This window comes from Triturus cristatus, chromosome 4_1 (assembly GCF_964204655.1).
Source record: "Triturus cristatus chromosome 4_1, aTriCri1.1, whole genome shotgun sequence".
NCBI classification, from domain to species: Eukaryota; Metazoa; Chordata; class Amphibia; order Caudata; family Salamandridae; genus Triturus; species Triturus cristatus.
The window spans coordinates 352,407,489-352,431,146 of record NC_140585.1 but is presented as its reverse complement, the minus strand read 5'-3'; the positions used below and the strand labels follow the sequence as shown (position 1 = coordinate 352,431,146).

The 23,658-nt window shown below is 42.3% G+C and overlaps 1 protein-coding gene across 3 annotated transcripts in view; it reads left to right on the top strand.

The window, feature by feature from the left end:
- Positions 1-23,658, top strand: part of OVCH1 (ovochymase 1) — a 1,142,331-nt gene that overhangs the window by 231,831 nt on the left and 886,842 nt on the right. For all 3 annotated transcript variants that reach the window (XM_085652349.1, XM_085652348.1, XM_085652347.1), the window contains exon 7: positions 7,496-7,644. In XM_085652349.1, coding sequence (XP_085508475.1) covers positions 7,496-7,644 — 149 coding nt within the window. The remainder of the gene's footprint in view (positions 1-7,495; positions 7,645-23,658) is intronic.

Here is a 23,658-nt window from a genome sequence, read left to right as displayed (position 1 = left end):
GTGGCCGGATCTCATTGACATGGAAGTCATCTCTAGACAGGAGAGTGACCACAACCCACTAACCATGCAACTTAAGCGCGAAATGATCACTACGTCCATTGCGCCCACTGGAGTCCAGTCCCACTGGTCCAGAGAGGTCGTTCCATCCAATTGCAATAGACTGCTTAAATTGTCTAGAGTCGCCAAGCGAGAGGTAGATTTGGCCAGGATTAAAAACATCGTGGTGGAAAGCACTAGTGAGCTGGAGGCCGCCCTGGCCAGCCCTCCTAATGTCGCGTTATCTAGAGGCTTCGATGAGATATATCTCGACCATTGAAAAGGTGGGGAAGATTTTTTTAATCAAACTCCAACGGGGATTTTAAGCTACCCCGACCGAATACGGGAAACCTGTGGTTTTCGGGCGACTGTAGGGCAAGGAGGCAGGAACTTGGTAGGGCTCTAAAATTAAGGGACCAGCCCTGTATTGTCTGTGCTCGTAAATCTTACTACAGCTCTATAAAAAAAGCTAAGAGACTCTGGGAAGAGGACCACTGGCAGGATTTGAAATCTGCAGTACGACGTAAAGACCAGACCCAGTTTTGGGACCTTATAAATATCAGCGCAAGGGGCGGGGCTGATCCAATTCCGAGTCATATAACTGGGCGCCAGTGGTTCGAGCATTTTTCCGGCCTATATTCATCCGGGGAAGATTCTCCTTTGCTGTCCGAGGGTTCAACCCGTGAGCTCACTGTCTCCCCGGGGGGGGGGGGGGGGGGGGGTTAGTTTAGCCTTGGCGAGATTGACTCTAAAAATGATAGCTCCGGCCAAGGCAGCTGGACCCGATGGCCTACCTGGAGATCTTCTTCTCCATGATAGAGAACCTTGGGCTGAGTTCATCTTACAAACCCTGAATAACATCACAATGGGTCACCCTGTACCAGATTCCTGGAAAGGGGCTGAGGTGGTTGCCATCTATAAAAAAGGAGATAGAGAGGACCCGGCCAACTATAGACCAATTAGCCTGATTGATGTGTTCCAAAAAGTGGTGGGCAGGGTCCTCTTAACTAGGATTAGGGCCTGGATCGATGAAGCCGGCATCCTATCCCATTTCCAGGCTGGTTTCAGGCAAGGGGTTGGTACTATAGACCAGGTTTTCCGATTTTGCACCTTATACTGGAAATCTGTGACCATCGAAAAGGGTAGCCTCTACTTGGCGTTTATCGACCTCAAGACAGCCTTTGACTTGGTACCTCGTTCAAAGCTGTGTCAAGTTCTGGCTGATCTTGCTATCCCCCCCCCCCACCCCCTAATCCTGGATCTCCTTAAACTGCTTCAGGAAGGCAACTTTGCAAGAGTCAGGTGGGGCCACCAGGGACAGATGACCGAGAGAATAGCAGTAGGGAGAGGGGTCCGACAGGGTTGTGTTTTGCCGCCGACCCTATTCTCCCTCTTCATAAATGGGGTGGCAGACCATTTGAGGGTTGATGGGGCCGACGCGCCAACCCTGAGTGGGGAAAAAACACCCTCCCTGCTGTTTGCGGACGATACGCTGCTGATCTCTAAGAGCCCTATGGGCCTCCAAAAACTTTTGACCCGCTTCACTGACTTCTGCAATACTAGGGGCCTCAAAATTAATACCTCCAAGACTAAGCTAATGGCTATGTCCCCTTCTAAAAGGAACAACATCAGGGTGGACAACTCCAATTTGGAGCTGGTGACAGCCTTTGACTATCTCGGGGTGCGGGTCAACAACAAGCTGAATTGGGCCCCACATTTGTCTAAAATGCTCCTGTCCGACAAACGATCGGCGGGAGCCATAGCGAGACATCAGAGGCTGTCCTACAGCCGCCCAATTGCTGCAGCAAGTGAGGTCTACCAGGGGAAGGTTCTATCAGCATCCCTCTACGGGGCGGAACTATGGGGATTTGACAATGTTATAGACCTGACCAAATCGGAAAACAAGTTTTTTAGAGACAGTCTCACTCCCCCAGTCCACTCCCCTAGTTCCCCTCCGCAGCGACCTCGACAGACGCTCTATAAGTGATGTAGCTAGACTGCGCCCCTTATTATATTGGGTTAGGTTAAGAAGGTCCCCGGATCTAGGCCAGTATGCATCTGCTTTGAAGGACATACTCCAACTTGGTGCTCGTTTTAAGATTCCTTGGGTATCTAATCTATATAAACGGGTGGTAGAGCTGGGTCTGGGCGAGTTCTGGGAGAACCAGAGCCCCCCCCCACCCCAAAGCCATCGTTAAAAAAATCTACTGGGACTGGATCAATGCCGCTACTTTGAGGACCCAGAGAGGCATCCTCAGTGAGAAATTCCTAGACATTAAATCTACGCCTAGATTGGAGGCCTTTTTGGACCTGATCGAGTCCCCAAGCGATAGGTCACTTTACCTCAAGTTGAGATATGGTACTCTACCATTATGAGTTCCAGACAGGGTGGAGTGGTAAGCAGGGTGCTGCTAAGGGCTGCCCAGGTTGTGCCTCCCCTACGGAATCTACCGCCCATTTTCTTTTTGCTTGTCGGGCCTACAGCCAGGTTACATCTAGATGGCTGAAACCCGTATGTATAAATTTGGGCTGCAGGTCATTCAAGGTGGCCTTGCGCATTCTAACCTATGAGACGACAGTCCCTAGTGTCATCTGTGGGACTGCTAAGTTCTTGGGGGGCTTGGAGGATCAGGCAGAGGTTACTCAAGAAGTGTTAGCTATTGAGCTGAGTCCCAACGCTCCTCGACCCTGCCCCAGTCCTCAGCCCTACTTAAATTGCTGCTGTATTTGTCCTCTTTCTATTGCACTGATTGCAGAATTTCCCTCTTTCTGGGGCCATTAATTATGTTGTTTTAGACATTGTTAAAACTTCTCTCTGTATATACTCATTTTAAACACTGTTTTTATAATGTTTTATACTTTTATATTTTACATATCGAATAAAGTGATTATGATGAAATATTTAAGATCCTACAAATCAGAGCTGAAACTAATAAGAATGCAGTATATTTGTGTTTAATTGTGTTATGGAATCTAATTAGAGGTATAAAAGTGGTGAATTTCTAAAGAACATGAGACTGCGTTGGAAGAGATTACAGAAGAAAAAATTTGGTTATTGAGTTTACATTCAAGATTTGTAATGAAACGAGAAACACAAGGTCCTATGTGGCTAGAAAGGCCTAGTCCTGTGGAAGTAAAAAGGCTGCATTTTTTGATGGTTGAAACACGTGACAGAACCTATTAAGTTAGTAGAGTTTTGACCTGGGAAAGAACCTGTAATGAGAGAAATGTATTTTGTTTGTGAGAAGACTGCTTATTTTTAGTTGTTCAAAGAATTTGGTGGGTTTGTTTATTTAGCTTTAGCTAAAATTCTTCATATGGAAAAATGTAATGAGTATCCTAACTTCAGACGTCTGGACATATTGGGGGCTATTATTCCTCCATTGGGAAAAGCTGTGAATGATAAGATTAGAGGTATGTCTAAATTTGCAATTAATACAGCAGAGTCTTTTAAGCTTGTGAATATAGAGATGCTAGCAATTGAAGTGATGGTAATGCAGAAATCTCTTGCCTTAGATGAGGAGAGCAGGGTCTGTAAGGTAATTGGGGCAAAGAAGTGTTGTAATGATGTCCTAGTGGAATGATTGTTTACCACAAAGAGCCGCTCCTAGTGTGATAACCCAAACGAGTTACAAGAACGTCTTAAGTGTGGGCATCTCACAAAAAGTAACGGACTGGTCTCACACACCACCTGGTGTCATGCTTCATCATTGACCAGTCCTCGCCCTCTAAAACCTTCGTTTGATAGAGGGCGGGCATGCACTTTACGACAAGGATGCACTTTCTAAATGACTGAGTGGGGGCCCGTGAAATTGTGAGTGAGGTTAAAAATCATTATAGTAGTCAGAAGTGATTTTAATGTGATTGAAAACTATATGATATTAAAAAGTATGTGAAGGTGAATGGGGCAATTAGTGTCCCCTAACCGTCTTGTGGGTGGTCAACATGTTTCTGCCGGAGTGGACCTGTTGGGTCCATGGCATTCATCAGGACCTGATTATAAATGGGGGCTCCGTTCTTACCAGGTGCTGGTAAGACAGTACCACTGTGTGAGTGTAGCGAAGGCCACACTTCACTTCCTAGAATGCTTCCAAGGGTGAAGCCCTAATCAGATAGACAACTTGTCCCAAGGGGGAAGGGGGACGCGAGTAATCCACTGTGTCACTTTGTGACACGAGGTAGGATGCGCCTGTGTCCTATGCGTCCGCTCGATCCTCCCGATTGTGAGGATGATTGCCTTATACATTATTAGCATAATTAAGCTTAACCTTGAAATGATATCATTGGAAGAGCCAGGTGTCTAGGAAACTGTGGGGCCCTGGATAAATAAGATGGGGAGTGGTTTTGGGAGAGTAGGTGAATGGCTAAGTAATACTAGTGATGGACTTTTGCTAACTGTTCTAACACCAATAATGTTGATTTGTGCAATTTTTGGTTTTCTCATTAAAAATAATGTGTACAATGAAAGGATATAGCAATAACAAAGACGAGCAATGAAGTACTACAATGTCCTGGAAATGTAGGAGATTAGAGGACTATTAGGAGTTGGCTAACTATCTGGATTGAGCGTACTATTTAATTAGATGAATGGAGGAGTATGTTCGGCAAACTAAAAAACTGAAGACTTCTAAGACTAATGCTTAGTTATTAAACTCATTTATGGGATTTTTAGAGATTATTAAAGTAACCAAACTGGGTAACTAAAAAATTTTGGAATATGCAAAATGTGCAAATATTGTGTGAAAATTATTTTTTAATTTGTTTTAATGATGCATAGAGTTGTAACCGTTGAACTAATTTTGCACCTAAAATCAGTTGTCTACGCCACTTAGAAGTATAAATAATGCTATGAGTAGTTATGCCACATTTTTGTGTCACGTCATTATTTTTAAAATGGATGCAGTTTTGGTGTTCTGTTCATCCTGCTCATTCCCTCTCCCAATCATTGTCCCATTGCAAAGCACTTTGCTACCCTTGTTTCCACCGAGCATCAAGTAAATGGCATAGATGTATTAGCAAAATGTTTCATTTACAAATATGTATTTGAAGGAAGGTTCCATGATATAGCCAAAGCATCATTTTCAAAGACTGCCACGTGTTAGTGCTAATTCTATGTGCCACTATTCAAGACCTTTTTATTTATATTTTACATCTTTGGAGTGCAGTTTCAGGGGAAGCAAATACAAGATTTCTCCTACCTTAAATGGTTAGTGCTAAATAAATACGTAGTTTTAATAATTGCTTCGTCATTTCTGATTTGCCAAATGCAACCCTAACCCTTACCAAGCTGAATTTGCAGAACCTATTAATAGCTTGGGTTATTTGTCTATACATTCTTTGGGATTCTGTTTGAGAGTTTCTTTAACATTTTCTTTGCGAGTGACATGCTGTCAGTGCTCTGAGCTTGACACTTAGATTTTGCTTAACTAGGGACTAGTTTTATGATTTTACATTAATCTGTTCTTCAGTTTTAAGGCCTTCATGGTAATTTTATTCATTCTTCTCTGTATGGCGTTGTTAGCTATTCTGTAATAAATATATTTTGCCCTATTTTTGATCTAGAACTCACTTTTATGATTTCACTGTTTTATTTTGTTTAACGTTGCTAAATTATGTTCTCTTGAGGAGTGCAGTCTCTAACTGCTAGATCAACTGAAGACTCGAGAGCCAAATTATTCTGGTAAATTGTTGGGGTGGTCATATATTGGGGTTCAGGTGATTGTTGAGGTTCCGCTCATACACTTTCAATTGGGCCACTGCACCCAGTCTGTGTTTCAGAATTCAACGGCGGCTAACGAAATTGTTCATCTCAGCTAGGAGGACCATGTGCGGCTTCCGCCAATCCACACGTGCTGCTGAAATAGTGGAAAAGTCCCTCTGACTGCATGGCTCTGGTCGGGTTGCCATGTTTTTTATCAGTGGCTGTTCCACAGGAGAACATGTACATACTAGCAAAGGCACAATAATTGGGGTACATGCTTTTCTTTGTTCCTGTATTGTGTTTAAAAAAAAATACTCTAAATAAAGCAGCCTGGTTGTGGGCAACCAGGAACACAACCAAAGATTGCTGCCTAACCCCGTAATATAAATAAAGTAGGGCTTCATGAGCTTTTGGTGGTCTCTACAGGGAGCTATCTTATGTCAAAATGCTACATGCTTTAGGATTGCTCATTAATAACAATGAAATATCTGAACTAGATCTGCCTGAATGTTCGTAAGGTTTCCTAGGAGAGCCTCAGGAAAATGTTTAGGCTTGTGGGCTTGCTTTATTGCTTTTGTAAAGTATTCTTAAACAGTAGTCCCTTCATAGTCAATAACTTGACACAACCTCTATCCCAGTGATTTTTAACAGTGACCAGATAAGGCAATGGGCCTATTAGAGGTATTGCTGGTGTACAATGTTGCATCCATAGACACATGCATTTTCTGCATTGACATTTGCACGTAATGGAAACAGGCAAGGTTTATTGGGTTACATAAACCTAATAGCTTAATTCTTTATTATAACTGGTTTGCACCCTTGTTAAACTTACAACGCCCAACAGGTGGTGTTCCAAACTGTTGATCTCACTGATATTTTAAGAATTTTTGCATAGTATTTGTGTGCATCAAAGTGTATTTTCAATCAAAATTAATGGCTAACTCTGATCTACTATACAATGGAACATACCGGAGTCTTCTAAAAGAGGTACTTTTAAGTTGGCCCTCCTAAAAAAGGATACTTATTAAGGTGACTCTAGATAACGACAAGGAAAAGGCCACCATTGATGTAATAGTCTCCAACTAACTTAATGCCATGGGTCTCCCAAACTGGATTTCACACAACATGCATAATAGTGTGGTACTTGAGAGCCAGTGTTGTATATTTCCATAGTAGTGAAAACTAAGCTGACCTAGACGCCTTACAACTTGGGATTCTCTGGAGAGTTTTCAGTATGATAATACTGGGTGAGTTTAAAACTATGTAATCCCCTCACCCCCTTTTCTCACTCCCGAGATCCCCTGTAAAATTAATTGGGGATATTTCATATGTTTAGCAATCAGTAGTGCCACAAAGGCAGTGGCACCAAGCTCATGGTTCGAAGGAACAGTTGCACCTAAGATATGATTGCATTGATTCTGACCTTTGCTAATAAATTGGAATGCATGTTTAAATTTTAAGGAAAGTTCAAACAAGAATACTACATTCATTTATACTTCCAGCTCCCAGAAATAAAAATCAAAATTAATGATTTACTAATTCTTGACAGAGCTGATGGTTTCCACCTTAGGATGGTTTTGGTAAACCCACCTTCCCCCAATCACTTCTTTCAGCGCCCGTTGGAGAAGTACTTTCCTATGCTACTAGAACTGAAAATTGGTGAGCAAGTAGTGTTCACTGCTATGTGGTGTAGAAAATATTACTGGTTATTTGCGATATTCCTGGTCTGCTTTTTAATGAATTTCTGTTTTCATGCAGGAGGCTCTATATCTGATAAACAAAAGATTGTGACGCTCCCTGTAATTGGAAAAGAGGTCTGCAACTATGCTCTCGCCACCCAGGGTCATGAACTTGACAGTTCCTCCTTATGTGCTGGTTATCCATCAGGTGGACAAGATGCATGTCAGGTAATTCACTTTTGAACTATGCTTGATTTTCTATGTGAGGTATATTTGTAGGATTATACGCCTGATTTGGTTCTATAATAGTGAAATATAAGAATGCAAACTCTCAGAACCTGCAACTCCCTTGCTGCAACTGGGTTTAGTTTAATTGATGCCATTTATTTCCAGGACCTAAATGTTCGTGTATTGTACACTGCCCAAATATTGCCTCTTGATGCTGCAGATTTTGGTACCTCCCAATGGAATAACAGAGTAGCAGCCATGCATACCACTCAGAAACCCCTTTTACAGATAGGAAATGGGATTGTTGTGCTTTGTATAATCCCCGAAAAGTGAATTGGTTTGTAAAGTACCACTGTTAGGATGTTTAAACATTTGGGGTGTGAGTAATACGCCTGCTGACATCCCATAAAACTCCACAGAGGTGAAGCAGCTGAATACCTTTTACTGAAGTTCAATCCTCTCCTCTGTTGTTGTGGGTTGTACACCCTTAGCTGTTGCTTTTGTTCCACATGCACCAATTGATCTTTACTTTCATTGATGCTCTGGGCCTCTTGTTACTCAGTAAAATTAGAAATGAGTAAACACCCATATACCAGGCAAGTAGATAATGATAGTTATTTAGTAGTTTAATGTAAAGGAGCTCATACAGCTGCTGGAGAGTCATGCAACAAAGTTCAGTCTCATTGAAGTACTGAAATACCCAATTATGAACCTTCTAAATTATATCTAAAGGGGGTGTGTGTTATATATATATTCTTTTCAGTTGAAAAAAACCCCAAAGGTTACAGGGAAGTTGTAGTTAGGCACAGGTTTCACTCGTACAAAACCAGAGAAATTCAGCAGTTATATTTTGCTGACCAAACTATAACTCATACCCTGCAATGCACTGCTTTTGACCTCCCATATTAAATCACTCATGATATGGTCAGTGACATCACTGACATCTCAAATGGCATCACTGACCTCATCCAGTGAATGAGTGTTTTTAAAACGTGCGAGTGTTAAATATATATGCCATGGTGTATTTGTGAATCAGTGGGTGTATGAGTGCCTGTATGGAGGATTTAGTGAGTGCGTGACACACTGTATAAGTGAGTGATGAGGTGTGTTGGTGGGTGTATGAGTGAGTGGCAGGTTGTGTCAATGTCTGTATCAGTCTGTCAGATCGTGTCTAAGTGGCTATATGGGTGAGTGATTGGTTGTCTGAGTGCCTGTATGGTTGTCTCAGTGGGTGAGGGGGTGTGACTGCACGTGGGGATGAGTGAGTGGGTCAGTATCTGTATGGGTTGGTAAGTGCCTGTGTGAGGGGCTGTATTGGTGAGCTTGTGTATGGCTGTGTAGGTGAGTGAGTAGATTTGTCAGTGGTATATGGGATAGTAACTGGGTATTTGAAAGGTAGCATTGGTGAGTGATGGGCACACGAGTGAGTGAATATGAGAGTGCCAGTATGGGGTGACTGTGCTGGTCAGTGACTGTATAGGTGAGTAAGTATGCATTAGTATCTGTATAAGTGAGTGTGTATCTGTATAGGTAAGTTAGTGGATGTGTGACTCAGTAGGTGTGTGTATAGCTCCGTGCGTCCGTGATTCTATGAATGATGTCATTTATGATTTCATGAGTGATGTCACTGACCATGTCATGAGTGATGTAATATATGAGGTCATAAGCAGTGCATTGCTGGGGGCGTGAGTTAGAACTGCTGAATTTCACTGGTTTTGTAGGAGTGAAACCGAAGCCTAATTATAATATCCCTGTAACATTTGTTTTTTTCAGTGAATTTCTATGTTTTTTTTTTTTTAAGTAATCTTGTTTGCAGAGTGGTGGAGAAAAGGGGCAGGGCCTCTGACTAGCTCTTGGGAACCCCACTGTGTAGGACTTGCAGGAGGGCTTCTTGGCTCCCAAGGTCCCTCTGGAGTAAAGTAGACTTCATCAACCAAGCAGTAGTGGCCCAGGAGCAGCGTTTGCAGAGTGGTCGAGAAAGGGTGCGTGGCCTCTGGAGGTAACAGGAGGGGTAGTTGTGGCAACTAAGGACGTCCTTTGGGGCCAACTACCCCTCCTGTTTCTCCAGTAAGTACCACTCATCAGAATTGCTGAGAGGTTTTCTTCAACTATTTTTCCGACTATTTTTTTCGACCGTTTTATCTGGCAATTCCAGCCTTCCTAATATTCTGATCAGGCCTTAAAGTGAAAAGGGCCAAAAGTCGACACCTCTAGTGGAGGAGTCGCCTGAAAATCCAAATCTATAAATTAACAATTGCGTCAACATTGCAAATGCGACCAGTCTCAATCGTTTGAGTTGGAGCTATTGGCATTGTAAATGGCAATGTATTTTTCTTGTGTTATGGAGTGATGTATGTGGTGTGTAGTGGAACTATATGGGTTGGATTGGATTAGTTGTGTAATTGTGTGGTGTGGATTTGTGCAGTGGCATTAGGTGGCATGGTGTGCTGTGGAAATATATGGTTATAAATTATGTGGCATTATGTGGAGTGGGATTGTTGTGGAGTGGCAAGTGGTTCCGTTTAATTATGTGTTGTGCTGTTGAATTTTGCAGCACGATGTGGAATTGTGTTGTGTGGGTTGGATGTATGTGGTGCTGTGTAATTGTGTTATATTCTGTGATTTGGTGTTAAATTATGTGGTGTGGACTGTAAATGTAGAGCTCAATTGTGTGGCATGAATCTGTATGTATAGCTTTGCGTTTTGGTGACAGAAAGGAACAAATAGGTAAGAGCCAAGAATCAGATCTGTGTGTTTAAAAAAAAAAAAAAAGTTGGAGCTATTAGCATTGTAAATGTACATGTCTCTTACCTGTGTTATGGATTGGAGTGGATGTATGTGGTGTGTACCAATTATGTGGGTTGAATTGGACTTGTTTGTGTGGTGGAATTAAGTGGTATGATGTGCAGTTGTATGATGTGCAGTTGTATTGGGTGGATAGCAATTGTGCTTTAGGGTGTATTGGAACTATGTGGAGTGGGACTATGTGTAGGTATGTGGAATGGTATTTTGTGTTGTGGAGTGTTATGTAGTGGAGTTTAAAGAAGACATTATGTACAATTTGAATGACTAATAAAAAAGATTTAACTGTGATGTGATGTGATGCTCGGGTAATGCTGAATGATATTCGGGTGGTGCTGAGTGATGCGGCGGTGGTGCTGAGTGGCGCGGCGGTGGTGCTGAGTGGCGCTGAGTAATGCTGAGGTGGTGGTGCTGTGTTGAGGTGATGCTCTGATGCTGAGGTGGTGCTGTGTTGAGGTGATGCTCTGATGCTGAGGTGGTGCTGTGTTGAGGTGATGCTCTGATGCTGAGGTGGTGCTTTGTTGAGGTGATGCTCTGATGCTGAGGTGGTGCTGTGTTGAGGTGATGCTCTGCTGATGCTGAGGTGGTGCTGTGTTGAGGTGATGCTCTGCTGATGCTGAGGTGGTGGTGAACTGATGAGGTGATGCTGAAGTGATGATGCGGTCCTGAATGATGCCAAGGTGCTGGTTCATGCTGAGGTGGTGCTGCTGAGGTGGTGATGAGTGATGAGGTGGTGCTGTGCTGAGGTGATGCTGAGCTGATGTTGAAGTGGTATTGGTGCTGAGGTGGGGCTACATTGCTGCTGAGGTGGTGATGTGCTGGAGGTGGTGCACTGATGCAGAAATGGTGCTCTGCTAATGCTGAGGTGGTGCTGCACTGGTGCGGAGTCATGCTGAGGTGGACCCTAGTCATGCTGGGGTGGTGCTGCTGCACTGGTGCTCAGCTGGTGCTGCGCTGCTGATGAGGAGGTAGTGCTGTGCTGATGTTGAGATTGGACTGTGCTGAGGTGGTAGTATTCAGGTTGTGCAAAGATGGTGCTGAGGTGGTGCTGCACTGATGCTGAGGTGGTGCTGCACTGATGCTGAGGTGGTGCTGCACTGGTGGTGGCTCACTGATGCTGGGATGGTGCTGTGCTGATGCTGGGGATGTGGTGGTGCACTGGTTCTGAGGGGGTGCTGAGCTGGAGCTCAGGTGGTGCTGAGTGATGAGTTGATGCTGTGCTGAGGTGATGGTGCACTCATCCTGAAGTGGTGCTGCATTGGTGCGGAGTTGCTGCTGAGGTAGGGCTGCGTTGGTGGTGCACTGATGCTGAGATAGTGGTATGCTAAAGCTAAGATGGTGCAGTGCTGATAAGGTGGTGCTGAGCTGGTACTGCGTTGGTGGTGGTGCACTTATGAGAAGGTTGTGCTGCAGCGGTGCTTAGGTGATGAGGTAAGGGTGAGTGTTGCAGATTCCTTAATCACCATCACCCTTTAACAATGTTCCTTAAGGCTCCATAACCCTAACGTTCAGATGCATTTAATTAGTTACAAAGTGTCACTCATACCAGTGTAGGGTGTCAAAGCACCTTGCATCACACAAATTACACAGAGGCAATCATACGTGTATAAATTAGCATAAAGGAAACGTTACATAAGACAGAGGAGTACAGGGTGTAGGAGTCGCACTTCATGCATAATGGTAGGCAGCAATTGCTAAAGGGTACCTGGGCACCAGAGGCACAAACTCAGAATTGAAAACCGCACACCATATTTGGGGGTTCTCTTAAATAAAAAGAACCGATTTCTACCCAGATTAAACCTTTTTACCACACTGATAACTGCATTATCTGCTCTAATCTATACTTTACAGTGCATGCAGTTTTATGATGACACTTATAAATTCATTGTTCTAGGTTAGGATTTTAACTTGTAAGCTGCAAGTAACAGAAAAGCAGTAGCCCACTGACCTATTTAGATGTTATGCACTTTGTTTTCTGCATGCTCAACTGTCTTTGCAGCCGGCATATTAACCTTCTGCTACCTTGCAATGAGTCAAAACCTCTTCCACTAGACAACTCCAGTTCATGCTGGAAAGATGGAGTAATCTTGACATTGTTATTGTCTTGAATTGCTTGAGGCCAGGAATGTGTCACCAAATGCTTTTAAAAGCAAAATAAACACAAGCATCATGCAAATTAAAGTATCATGTGAAGCGTTGATTTAATGGAACTGAAATAATGGCTGTTTTTAAGTAGAGGTTTAACTTTTTTTACATGATTTAGAGATGCAGTAGCTAGATGGCGTGCTGTTGCAATGTTTTTTTGCCGGTTTCTAGAAGAAATTAAAGGAGGCAGACTTAGACTTAAAACCACAATAATTATTTGCTTGCATTCCAAGCCAGCCTGGAAGCTGTCTTCAGGAAGAATGCCAGCCACATGGAAGGTACTGAGAGGGTTAATGCTGCAATAAAATGTAAGCAGCTACGGGTCTGAGCAGAGGATGAAAACATAATAAAGGTGTCCCCCCATGAGCAGATCAACAGAACAAAGCGTAATGATATTGTACTAAGTCCTTGCTCCTTGGAGGAAAAAGGAGGGACAAAGAGTCAGGACTATCCACTCGTAAGCAAGGATTTTTAAAGAACATTGAAACAAATGAGAAGCAAGGAATGGCATTCGGCCCACAGTGATATATGTATACTGAAGTATACAAGAGGTTGTACGCTTACGCTCAACATAAAAATATGACCCACAAGTCCTTATGACCTGTTGACCTACTAAAGACTACCTCCGTAATGTGAACTGTTTGACTTTGCTGAATAGAGCCACAAACACATTTCTCTAAACATATGGAAGACTGAAGTTTAATAGCAATATACAGTATTGCCTGCTCTCAAACGCACAATGAAAATCATTGTGTATAAAATGTAATGTGTTCCTATTCATGTGTTAATGTGTATATATCTGTGTAAATATTTGTAAGTTCTATCCGATATGAGCACAAGAGGTACCAGTGCTGTTACTCCGCTAAGAATATTTTACATTTATTTTACATTTATTTCTGACGAGTGACACATTTTGTTTTCTCATTGGATACAAAGAAAGATCCGTCCCTACTATACATAGATTTCTTCCCTTCCCCACTCCTGTAGGAGTGGCGCATAGGTACAACTTTCATACGCGCATCACTGCAACATTCCACTAGCTGAGCAGGTGGTGAAAATGGTATAACATTAACATAGTAAGGATACTAGAATACTACAGTATGGCACAAAATCCCCCTCTTCTCCCTTGTGGGGGAACCTGAACTCCAGAAAGGATACTCTTTTGTTAGCAGTATGATCAAAAATCACCATAGAAGAGGAGAATCTAGCTTTCGAAAGTTCAGATATAAAAAAGACGCAAAAGCCTCAATTACCTAATTAAACAATGTGTGACACAATCATGAGGAATCCAAGACAAACTTTTCGGATTCAAACCGCAGGCCTAATTTCTTTATAAGTCAAACACAATTAAAGACCTACATAAAGGTGGAGAGATCGGTATACACAAGATCCGTAATCCAATAAAATATATTTCATAAAGCCAGAGGTCCTCATCCTGTTTATTTACATTGTTTAAACACAAATGCATCAACCAACCTGTTATCTACTATGAGGCTCCAAATTGTAGTATTCTTAGTCGTTGTTTGGTTGCCTCCAAATCAGTCTCCTATTCCTGCATCCTAAAGCCTTTCGTTTGCAAAAATGGTTGGCCTAAGGATCAATTAAAACAGTTATACCAATGAACCATCACAAACGCAATCCTAAATGTCCATTCATCATTCATGTTACGTAATCAACAATCCAGGCCAATACAACTTTTTTTATATCAAGAAATGCATATACACCAAATTAGCTTAGTTAAACAGAAAATTAACCAAACACATGCCTAATCACCTATACCTTATGCACCTGGTCACTTCCCCTTCATTAGGGAAATCACACAAAATAGTTGTCCGTTTTTAAAAACATAGTACTTGCACTATAATTGAAAAAAATTTCCAAGGACCTAAATAAGTCCTGTATGTATTTTTTTTGTTTTTTTTTTTAAAGGAAGAAAGTGTATGTTATAACAACTCTCATGGCTCCTTTTTCTTGTCCTTTCTTGCTTGTTCATTACGAATGCGAATGCCCAGAGTTCCCGAATTGAATGTTTCATAATCATGCAGGATAAATCAAATCAGGCCCCCTTATGGCATCACAATATTAGGGACGCTAACTCGAATCAATAGTCGTAAGTGTAATAAATGGTACAACAACATAATTTACTAATATTCTTTCCTTGTTCTCATGAACCATCCGTACATAGGAGGTGGTCCATACTAAAACAAGTTTGACTGCCAAACCATGGCACCAGAGTTTTTAAATTGAACCCCCATTTCCTTTAACCTTCAAGTCCTAGGTGTACCTGAAAATGAAAAAACTAATATTGTAGCCAAAATCTTGAGCCACGCAAAGCTTTGCATAAAAATGTTTTCCCCTACAACGGTTCTTTACTATTATGCAACATATCCACTCTTTTTTTTTTTTTAATCAATCGTTTGTATCACTTGCTGTACGAGCAGCCAAATTTCTGTGTCCTACTCAGTCAAGCATTCAACACGCCCACCATGAGTCATACCTGATCATGCATAGTAAGCGAGAGACCGGACAACCAGACTGCACAGGCTTCAAAAACTCCGGTATCCCACCATCATCTTGGAATGGTGGTCATCACAGAGTCGTGTCTTGGCATATTTGCTCAACATTTCAACATTTTACAGGGTCTCCTATTTTGCATACCAAATATACATTAATATAATAGTGTATAAAATGTGAGACTATAACAAAACTAATCCAGAATAGGGACAGATATCCTTTACTCAATAGTTACCATATTGGACAGATACCCAGAGACGTGCACATCCGTTACATCAAACATATCTCGGTTCCATACACTTGACCATATATATCCCTGATAATTTAGGTGCATTAACATTCTTACATACAGACCATTGATAATATGCTGTAACTCACATTTTTCAATTTAAATGTACCATGGTTCATTAATGCACATAATCTCCATTGTATAATTATACCCTATGATACACGCTTAATGATCATCATATCGGGTATGTATCTCATCCACAGATGTCCATTGGTTTACGGTGATAGCACCATCCCATCATTCTGGTACAATACATATATCAATATTGTAGAAATTGGTACACTTCATTATCCTGGTTCATTCACACGTCCACTGCCTGTAATGACAATCCATCGTGACTCATTTTTTTTTCTCAGTTCACCCCTACGGTCACCACCCCTGGTGTTTGCATTTATTACGCTAACTCCCAAGAACCTTTTAGTGGTCACCTCAGATTCAGCTTGTTTTCTGAATGTCTGACCGGGGGATACGCAATGTTTTCTTATTGCCCTAATGTGTCCCTCTATACGTTCCTTCAAAGGTCTTATTGTACTCCAAACATCTATCATTCTCCGTGCATAACAGTAAATAAACCTCATATTTTGTGTTGCAATTTATAAATTGCTCCATTTTATATTCCTTGCTGACATTGGATCTGAAACTGTTCTTTTTTGTATATTACACATATGCCATGAACTACATTTGAAAAAATCCTTTGGTTTACCTGGTAACCATGTACTGGTTACCAAGTGTTGCAGTGGTAACTAGCTCCTGCACACTATATCTGATAGTTTTACCTCTTTTGTGTACCATTCTCGGTTGGGGTGGTACTATGCAAGATGGTATCCTGTCGGTTCGTAAAATGTGCCAATGTCTCGATTTATATTGTATTACTATCCCGACTATTAGAAGTAATAAATGGAACGTATTGCCTGGGTCCATCCTTGGTCGCCCCTTTTTTAATAGGGAGACCCCTGTGTTTGTTTTACAAATCTGATTTGTGGCTTGTACAGTCACCTTTTTAGAGCAACCTTTTTTGTATGAATCTGTCCACCAAACTTGTCCAGCCAAATCCCACAGACTTCCTGCTCACTAGAATTTCTTTTGACCTTGTCATCTCGCCAAGTGGTATTGCTGACACTTGCACTCGGGTGTGTGAGCTGGAGGCATGCAAAAATGCTTTGCACGTCGTTGGTTTAGGACACATTCCAGTCTGAACTTTGTTCGCATGTAGGTAGATTTAAATTTCCAGAAAACTGAGATTGTCTACTACATTCATGTCTCAACTGTAAATTAAATCCATTGTTATGGAGTTCGGTACAGAGTTCCTGTAGTTCAATGGCAATTGTTGAGTTATATACTATTCTTTATTACCAAACTCTCCTTTGGAAACCGACCCTCTCTGAAGGGTCACCCGAACTTTGTCTTCCTCTTTTTCAGACCTTATTTTTTTGCTGGCTTTATGACGCTGAGCACTTCACCACTGCTAACCAGTGGTAAAGTGCACGTGCTCTCTCCTCTGATAGCATTGGATTACCCTCAATTGGCATTTTTAATTTACTTAAGTCCCTCGTAACGTGCACTACATGTGCCCAGAGCCTGCAAATTAAATGCTACTAGTGGGCCTGCAGCACTAATTGTGCCGCCCATATAAGTAGTGCTTTAATATGTCTCGGGCCTGCCACTGCAGAGCCTGAGTGTGCAGTTTAGTGCCTTTTTGCTTTGGCATTTAAAAACCGTTGCCAGGCCTTTAACCCCCCTAAGGTAGGCCTTGGGTAGTCTGTAGGGCAGGGTGCCATGTAATCAAAAGGTAGGACATGTACTTTTAAGTTTTGAATGTTGTGGTAGTCAAAAACACATCTTGTTTTACAGTCCTGTAAGGCTTCCCCTTCTCATAGTGTAACAGTGGGAATTCCTTATTACACTTATAAGCTGCAATTCCTGATTGAGAAGGAATAGATCTTTCATGTTTCATATAATTACCAGTACAGAAGATTTATCCTCACCATTCCAAAGTTAGATTTATCATTACCCTTTTAAAAAATTTCACTTTTAGAAGGATGCCATTTTTCTGCTCTTAGCTCTGTGTGCTTGCAGTAGGTCTCCAATACACATCTGGGGTGGATAACGGCTGGATTTTGTGCATTCCCTCTAGACAACCTAGGGAGCTTAGTTGAGACCGAGTGGCTATCCACATACTGATGGGTTATTCTGGGAGGGAGGAAATGACACAACTGAGTAGGTGTGTCCAGTCACCACATAAAGGGCTGCAACCCCTATAGAGTGAGTCTGAAGTCTGAGTTGGGATTAAGGACCTCTGTGTACTTCAAAGCCCCTCTTTGTAGTCATCCCCACTTCAATGAAACAACTGGGTATAATTACTGTGTCTCCAAAACAAGCAAATCAGTACACCAATGGGCCTGTGAAGAACTCTGCCAGGAGGAAGGACTGCTGTGCTTCTGCATGAACTACCACTCTGATGGACTGCTGCTCTGAAAGAACAGCTTTTCTGCCGTGCTGCCCTGCTGCCTGCTTCCCTCTGCCTCCTGAGCAAGGGTTGGACCCATATCATATGAACCTAGAGTGACTCCAAGGGCATTCTGGCTGTTCCCTCAAAGACTTGCAAAAGCACCTGGACTTTGCTTGTTGCAAGTCTTGCCCTGCCATGTGGTGCCAATCCAGGCCTGGGCCCTTGGAATTGGGTAGAAAGTGCTGCAACTGCTCAAATAGACACATCAATGCTGGTGTACCGCTCTGAAGTGGCACACCTCCATTGATGACGACACATCACTGCGAGGATCGAGACCATCGCTACGCAAACTGCTCGACACATCGCCTCCAGTCCCAATGCATTCTCGACTTTGCGCAGCTCGGAACCGACGCATCACCTTCATCGAAGGATCAATGACTCATCACCTCCTCTGTTCCCCGCATTGTCTGTGACATTGACTCATTCAAGGTACTTTGCAGGGGGCCAAGGCTGGCCCCTGTATTTGACCCACAGTCCATCACCATCTGCCTTTTTACCCCAGTCTAGCGTGACCAAATTGCCCCAGTTGGTGCTTTAAGCTATTAAGCACTATATTTCATAACTCCGGTTATACTTATTGGGTTTTTGTCATTTTAGTCTTTATTTGTTTAAAAAAATGCATCTTATTTTTCTAGCTTGGTGTGGAGTCTTTGTGGTTCTTTCACTGTTACTGTTTGAAGTGTTGCAGAAGTACTTTACATATTGCCTCTTTAGATAAGCCTGCCTACTCTGTGCCAGACCACCAGAGGGTGAGCACAGGCTAATTTATGTTATGTATCTGACTTGGATTGTGGTTCCTGCTTGGACATGATGCATACCTCTGCCAACCAGAAACACAATTTCTAATGCTCATGTTATCTATTTAGATGTGGTGGGCACTACATGTGTATATTTTATGCATTGCTTCTCGCACATTTTTATTTATATGATGGTAGCGGGCAAATCATCACTTTGGGGTGATGGCATGTGTTATAAATCTGTATTTTTAATTAAATGAACTTATAAAAATACAAAATACCACTTTTGGGCTACTGGTTTGAAGATGAGAAAACAAGAACGATCTTATGGTGACTACTTGCAAATATGAGTTAACAAGACTACATGTTTCTATAGAGGCAAGGGTGCTCCAATATTTACATGTTTAATTGAAACCTATAAGCTCCTGTTCTTTAGGAAAAAAATAGAAAGGACATTCAAATGCTGGGTTAGAATGGAAGAGGTGATTGATTCAAGAGATACAAAGCTCTTCTCGAAGTTGGTTCAAGATGAATAAAGATAGAATAATAAGCAAGTTTATCCTTACATTTCAGAGTAACAGTCGACAGAACATATAGGTGCTCCATACGCGCTGCATCCAGGGGCTTTCATTGATAATGGTCACTTTGAACAGGATAAGTGGTGGATTATTTCAGAGATTCTTAAAATTATTAGAAGCATTGGCAATAGTTCTGCACCTTGCATGAATGTACTGCCAAACCTAGGGCCTGATGTATGAAAATATTTAGAGATTCCTAAATTGCACTAAAATACCAAATTTCAAGTTGGGAACCACAAAGTATGATTTGCATAATGTTTCTTTGGGCAAATAGCAATTCATAAGCATGTGCTATTTTTGAAAAAATTACTTGCTATTTGGTATGAGTCCTGATTAGCATCTGTTGCACCGGTAGTGGGTGAGTGGTTTCTCCCATTTCAACAAGTAAAGTAAATGTATTTTTCAGCTGCACAGCAGAAAGAACTTCCCTCCCATAACAGGAGGATTTCTAACCAACGTGCCCAGGCATGAGCTGCAAAATGATGTTGGCAGGTAGAGAAAGTGTAAAGTTAGTGATCAATCTCAGGAAATTCTTCTGGTGTAGTGTCTCAACATGAGAAGTTGTTTGAAAATCTTCCATGTCCGTTCCTGAGGCACCCAAAATAAATTGCACCAGGATACTGAAAATGATTAAAGGAGAAGGTATCACCGAAATTTCTGTGAAAGAAATTGGTTATTGGTGGTAGCAAAACACACAAGATGATGGACGGAATGTTGCACATTGGCAAAACATTCACCCCCTGTCACAGATCTGGGTTTAATCCATCGTTATTTTACTCACCATGAGGCACAGGGTCAGACTCATTTGCATATGGCCATGTCTGAACTGGGGTGGCAGAGTGGGCTAAAGAACGGTGATGGATCAAACCCAGATCTGTTGACTGGGTGTGAGTGTTTGATTGATACTGATGCTCTGTCCATCACCACCCCCTTTTGTACCGCTTTGTTTGCCATAAGTTGGCAGGGTATTCTCGGACGTGAGTCCCTTGCTCACTTTGCCACTGGATTCAAGCAAGCCTGGCTGAAGACAGCTGTAATGCCAGAAACCGGTCCTAGGTAGCTTGTTTCCGGTCCAGGGAAGGCATGGCTTGGCAGTTCGGGCTGGACTGTTCCAATGAGGCACAGGGTCAGACTGATTTGCATATGGCCATGTCTGAACTGGGGTGGCAGAGTGGGCTAAAGAACGGTGATGGATCAAACCCAGATCTGTTGACTGGGTGTGAGTGTTTGATTGGTTCTGATGCTCCGTCCATCACCACCCCCTTTTGTACCAATTGATGGCATATAACCTGCGTTCCTGTACTGAGGAGGTAGCATCAAGGTAACAGGAGTCTGCAGCTACATGTGGCAGACTGTGGAAATGTGAATTATTATATGGTGTGGTTATGCGACCTCACTGGGTAATAATGGCACAAACTGTATCTAGTCCAGTCAGTTTCGTTTGTAAAACCTTAGCTCAGTCCTTAAAGGAATGAGTGAAAATTACTAAAACAGTTGAATAAGAAGAAAACACATCTTAATAAAAAATCCAAAACCAATTTATTAAAATAATTGTATTTTTGTTTAAATAGACACTTCAACAACAAAAAAATACACCTGAGGGTTTCAGGTATGATTTCTTAATGAAGCAATAAATCCTTGCTTTTCACTAAACGCAATAAATCATTGTAATAAACCGCAATTCCCGGTTGAGGGTTAGACACAACAAATAAGTTGAAACCAGTTATCTGGGCACTCTCAGGGATGCCAACTCTAATTGGGCGCCCGTCATAGGGACTGATCCGGTCCTGTTAGATGATCACTTGTCGATTCAAGCAGTCTCCAGTCCTTTTCCAAGTACTATGGGTGAACCGTGATAGTTAATGGAGCTGTCCTGATGCAGGGATGCAGGATGCTTAAGATGCTCAAGGATACTGAAGATGTGGTGCTGGTGTAGTGGATCTTCCTGTAGCCATCAATTTGACCACAAGCACAAGGGGTGATTTCGGCCTCGGTGTCTCACGAAGTCCAAGTGAAGGCCTGCACAAAACAATTTTCCACTGGTTCCCTTTCACTTGCAGTAACTTCTGTGCTGGGAGACCAAGCTTCACTCTGATGACTCAACCAGGTCCAGCAGACTCTGATGCAACTTTGATGGGTGAGGACTTGGTTTCCTAGGCTGCACCTCAGTGCCCAGAGGTGATCATGCTTCTTTGCTCTGTGGCTTCATGCTATATCGCAAATCCAGAGTTATGGTCAGCTGACTGGTAGCCCCCAGAACTTGGTCCAGGTCCTGCACCTAAGCAGGTAGTGAAAGATTTTTGAGTGATGCTAGGTCAATCAGTGTTCATTAAGGACCAAGTTAATGCCACCATGATGCTCCTAAAGCCTTCCTGTGACTTCCAGACAGACAGGGAAACTCTTGTCCATCTTGTTGTCTAAGCGGCACGTGGTCCAGAATACTGCTGTAAGGCTGATTTGTATTCTTTTCTCTCACTTGTCCCCCTCACCGATATTTAGGAATATTCATTGGCTGATTATTGGAAAGTGTCATTTTTAAACTATGCTGCCTCGTACACAAGGCACTCCTCAAGGGCCACCCAGCCTATCTGTCCACACAACTCAATTTTTTCATGCCTACTAAATGTCTACGGTCTTCAGTTAGGGGGCTTCTGGTGAGCCCACACATCTGTACCTAAAGACATGGGGGCATGTTTCTCTTCTGCAGCCCCATATCTCTGGAATAAGATGCCTCTTCATTCCTGTCCAGATTTCATACCTCTAAGAAGATGTTAGACTTGGTTGTTTTAGAATGTATATCCTTGCAATCTTGCTAGATGACACTCTAGTTGGCTTCCGGTGTAAAGTTAAGGATCTCACTATGTAAGCCAGAGATAATCACTTGCTTATTAATAGCTCCAAAAGCAAGGTAATGATTTTCTCTGATTGCCAGGTGGAAATTTTACAAGCTCCTGCTTGAGGTTATCAGAGGTTATAAATATCTAGGGGTCTTATTTTCGTGTAGTTTAACTAGGATATTGCACTTGTGGAATGAGCATAGATTTGAAATGACATCTGTCTTGAACTAGTTATGTTGAGTATATCTCTGCCCTTACACATATCCTCAGATCCCTTTATCAGCCGTCCAAGACCTCCGCTATTATGTTATGTCATTTTATATTCTTGGAGTTTGAAGGGGATCAAAAAGAGGTTTACTTTGTTTTCCATATCACTGAGGATAGGTTTATGGAGGTATTGGGTTGCGGGTTACAGGTTCTTTGAAACATTTGAAAGCAGCTGCAGCAGAGCATAGCTTTCAGTCTGACATGGAGCATTGTAGAGGGATTAAGACGTTATCACCCATTTGCAGGCTGTTGTGTTAGGCTATCCAGTTTTATATGAAATCTAATTTAAAGGCAAATGTCAGACCTCTTACTTGCATCTAAAATTGAGAAGAGTTCCTTTGTCGGACGACTGGACTGTGGAACGTTCAGGATGAAACTTATAAATTACACCCATTCTATAACCAGCATTGCCAAATGCATTAGGTTTTGCCTAAGTGATAATTTATTTTTAGGTTTTTTCTTGGTGAGCAGTTGTGCAATATGAGTGAAACTCCAGAAGTGTCATGACTTGTTTATTGAGAGAGGCAATATATTGTGTAGTAAGTGGTAGCACTATAAGGCGCTCTTGTACCTTAAGTGATGTTGGTGCTATATAAAACTGACCCCAAAATAACATTGTGAAAAATAGGTTTGAATGTGGATGTGATTTGGGGGAGTGTAGCGTATCTATGCAACGGTAGTTGACTGGGGGCAAATTGAGAAGTGGGGGAGGTGAACAGGCAACATAAAAGATGCAGGCAGCCACACCCTCCAGCAAAAATGTGTAAGCCACACCCTCCAGCAAAAATGTGTAAGCCAATATTAAGTTAGTGATTTATAGTGAAATATAATGACATAACCCCACGTTTCCCCGACCACGTGTTTTAGCCCTGTTGTACAGCAGCGTGGCTAAAAGTTTGTGGTGTAGAGAAGCATGGAATGGAATGTCGCTAGTTTGGAGTGGTGCATAGCGTCAAGATACTCCTCTAGGAGTGAGTCGTACACTATGATAAGTGTCTGAAATAAATAAAATTTGCCCGAGCTATTAAGGGTGCAGGCTCCTCTGCATTTGTGATGCTGTGGCCGTAAGGGGGGCGTCTTAAATCTTGGAATCCCGTTCTCTGACTGGGGCTCTTGGGCGAACAATTTACACAAGCTGCGCGCCACAAAGTTCCTTGATGTGCTAGTCAAAGGTGCAGCAGGTGCCGTCTAGTCTTTGGTGCAGCCTCTTTGCTTGGTCCAGGGAACAGCAGGACAGTCCTTTTGATCTCTCACCAGTACAGACTTGATCTGAGGTCTGGGCGCCACTCTATATCCACCGAATGACGTGATGTCATTTGAGATGTCATCAGTGATG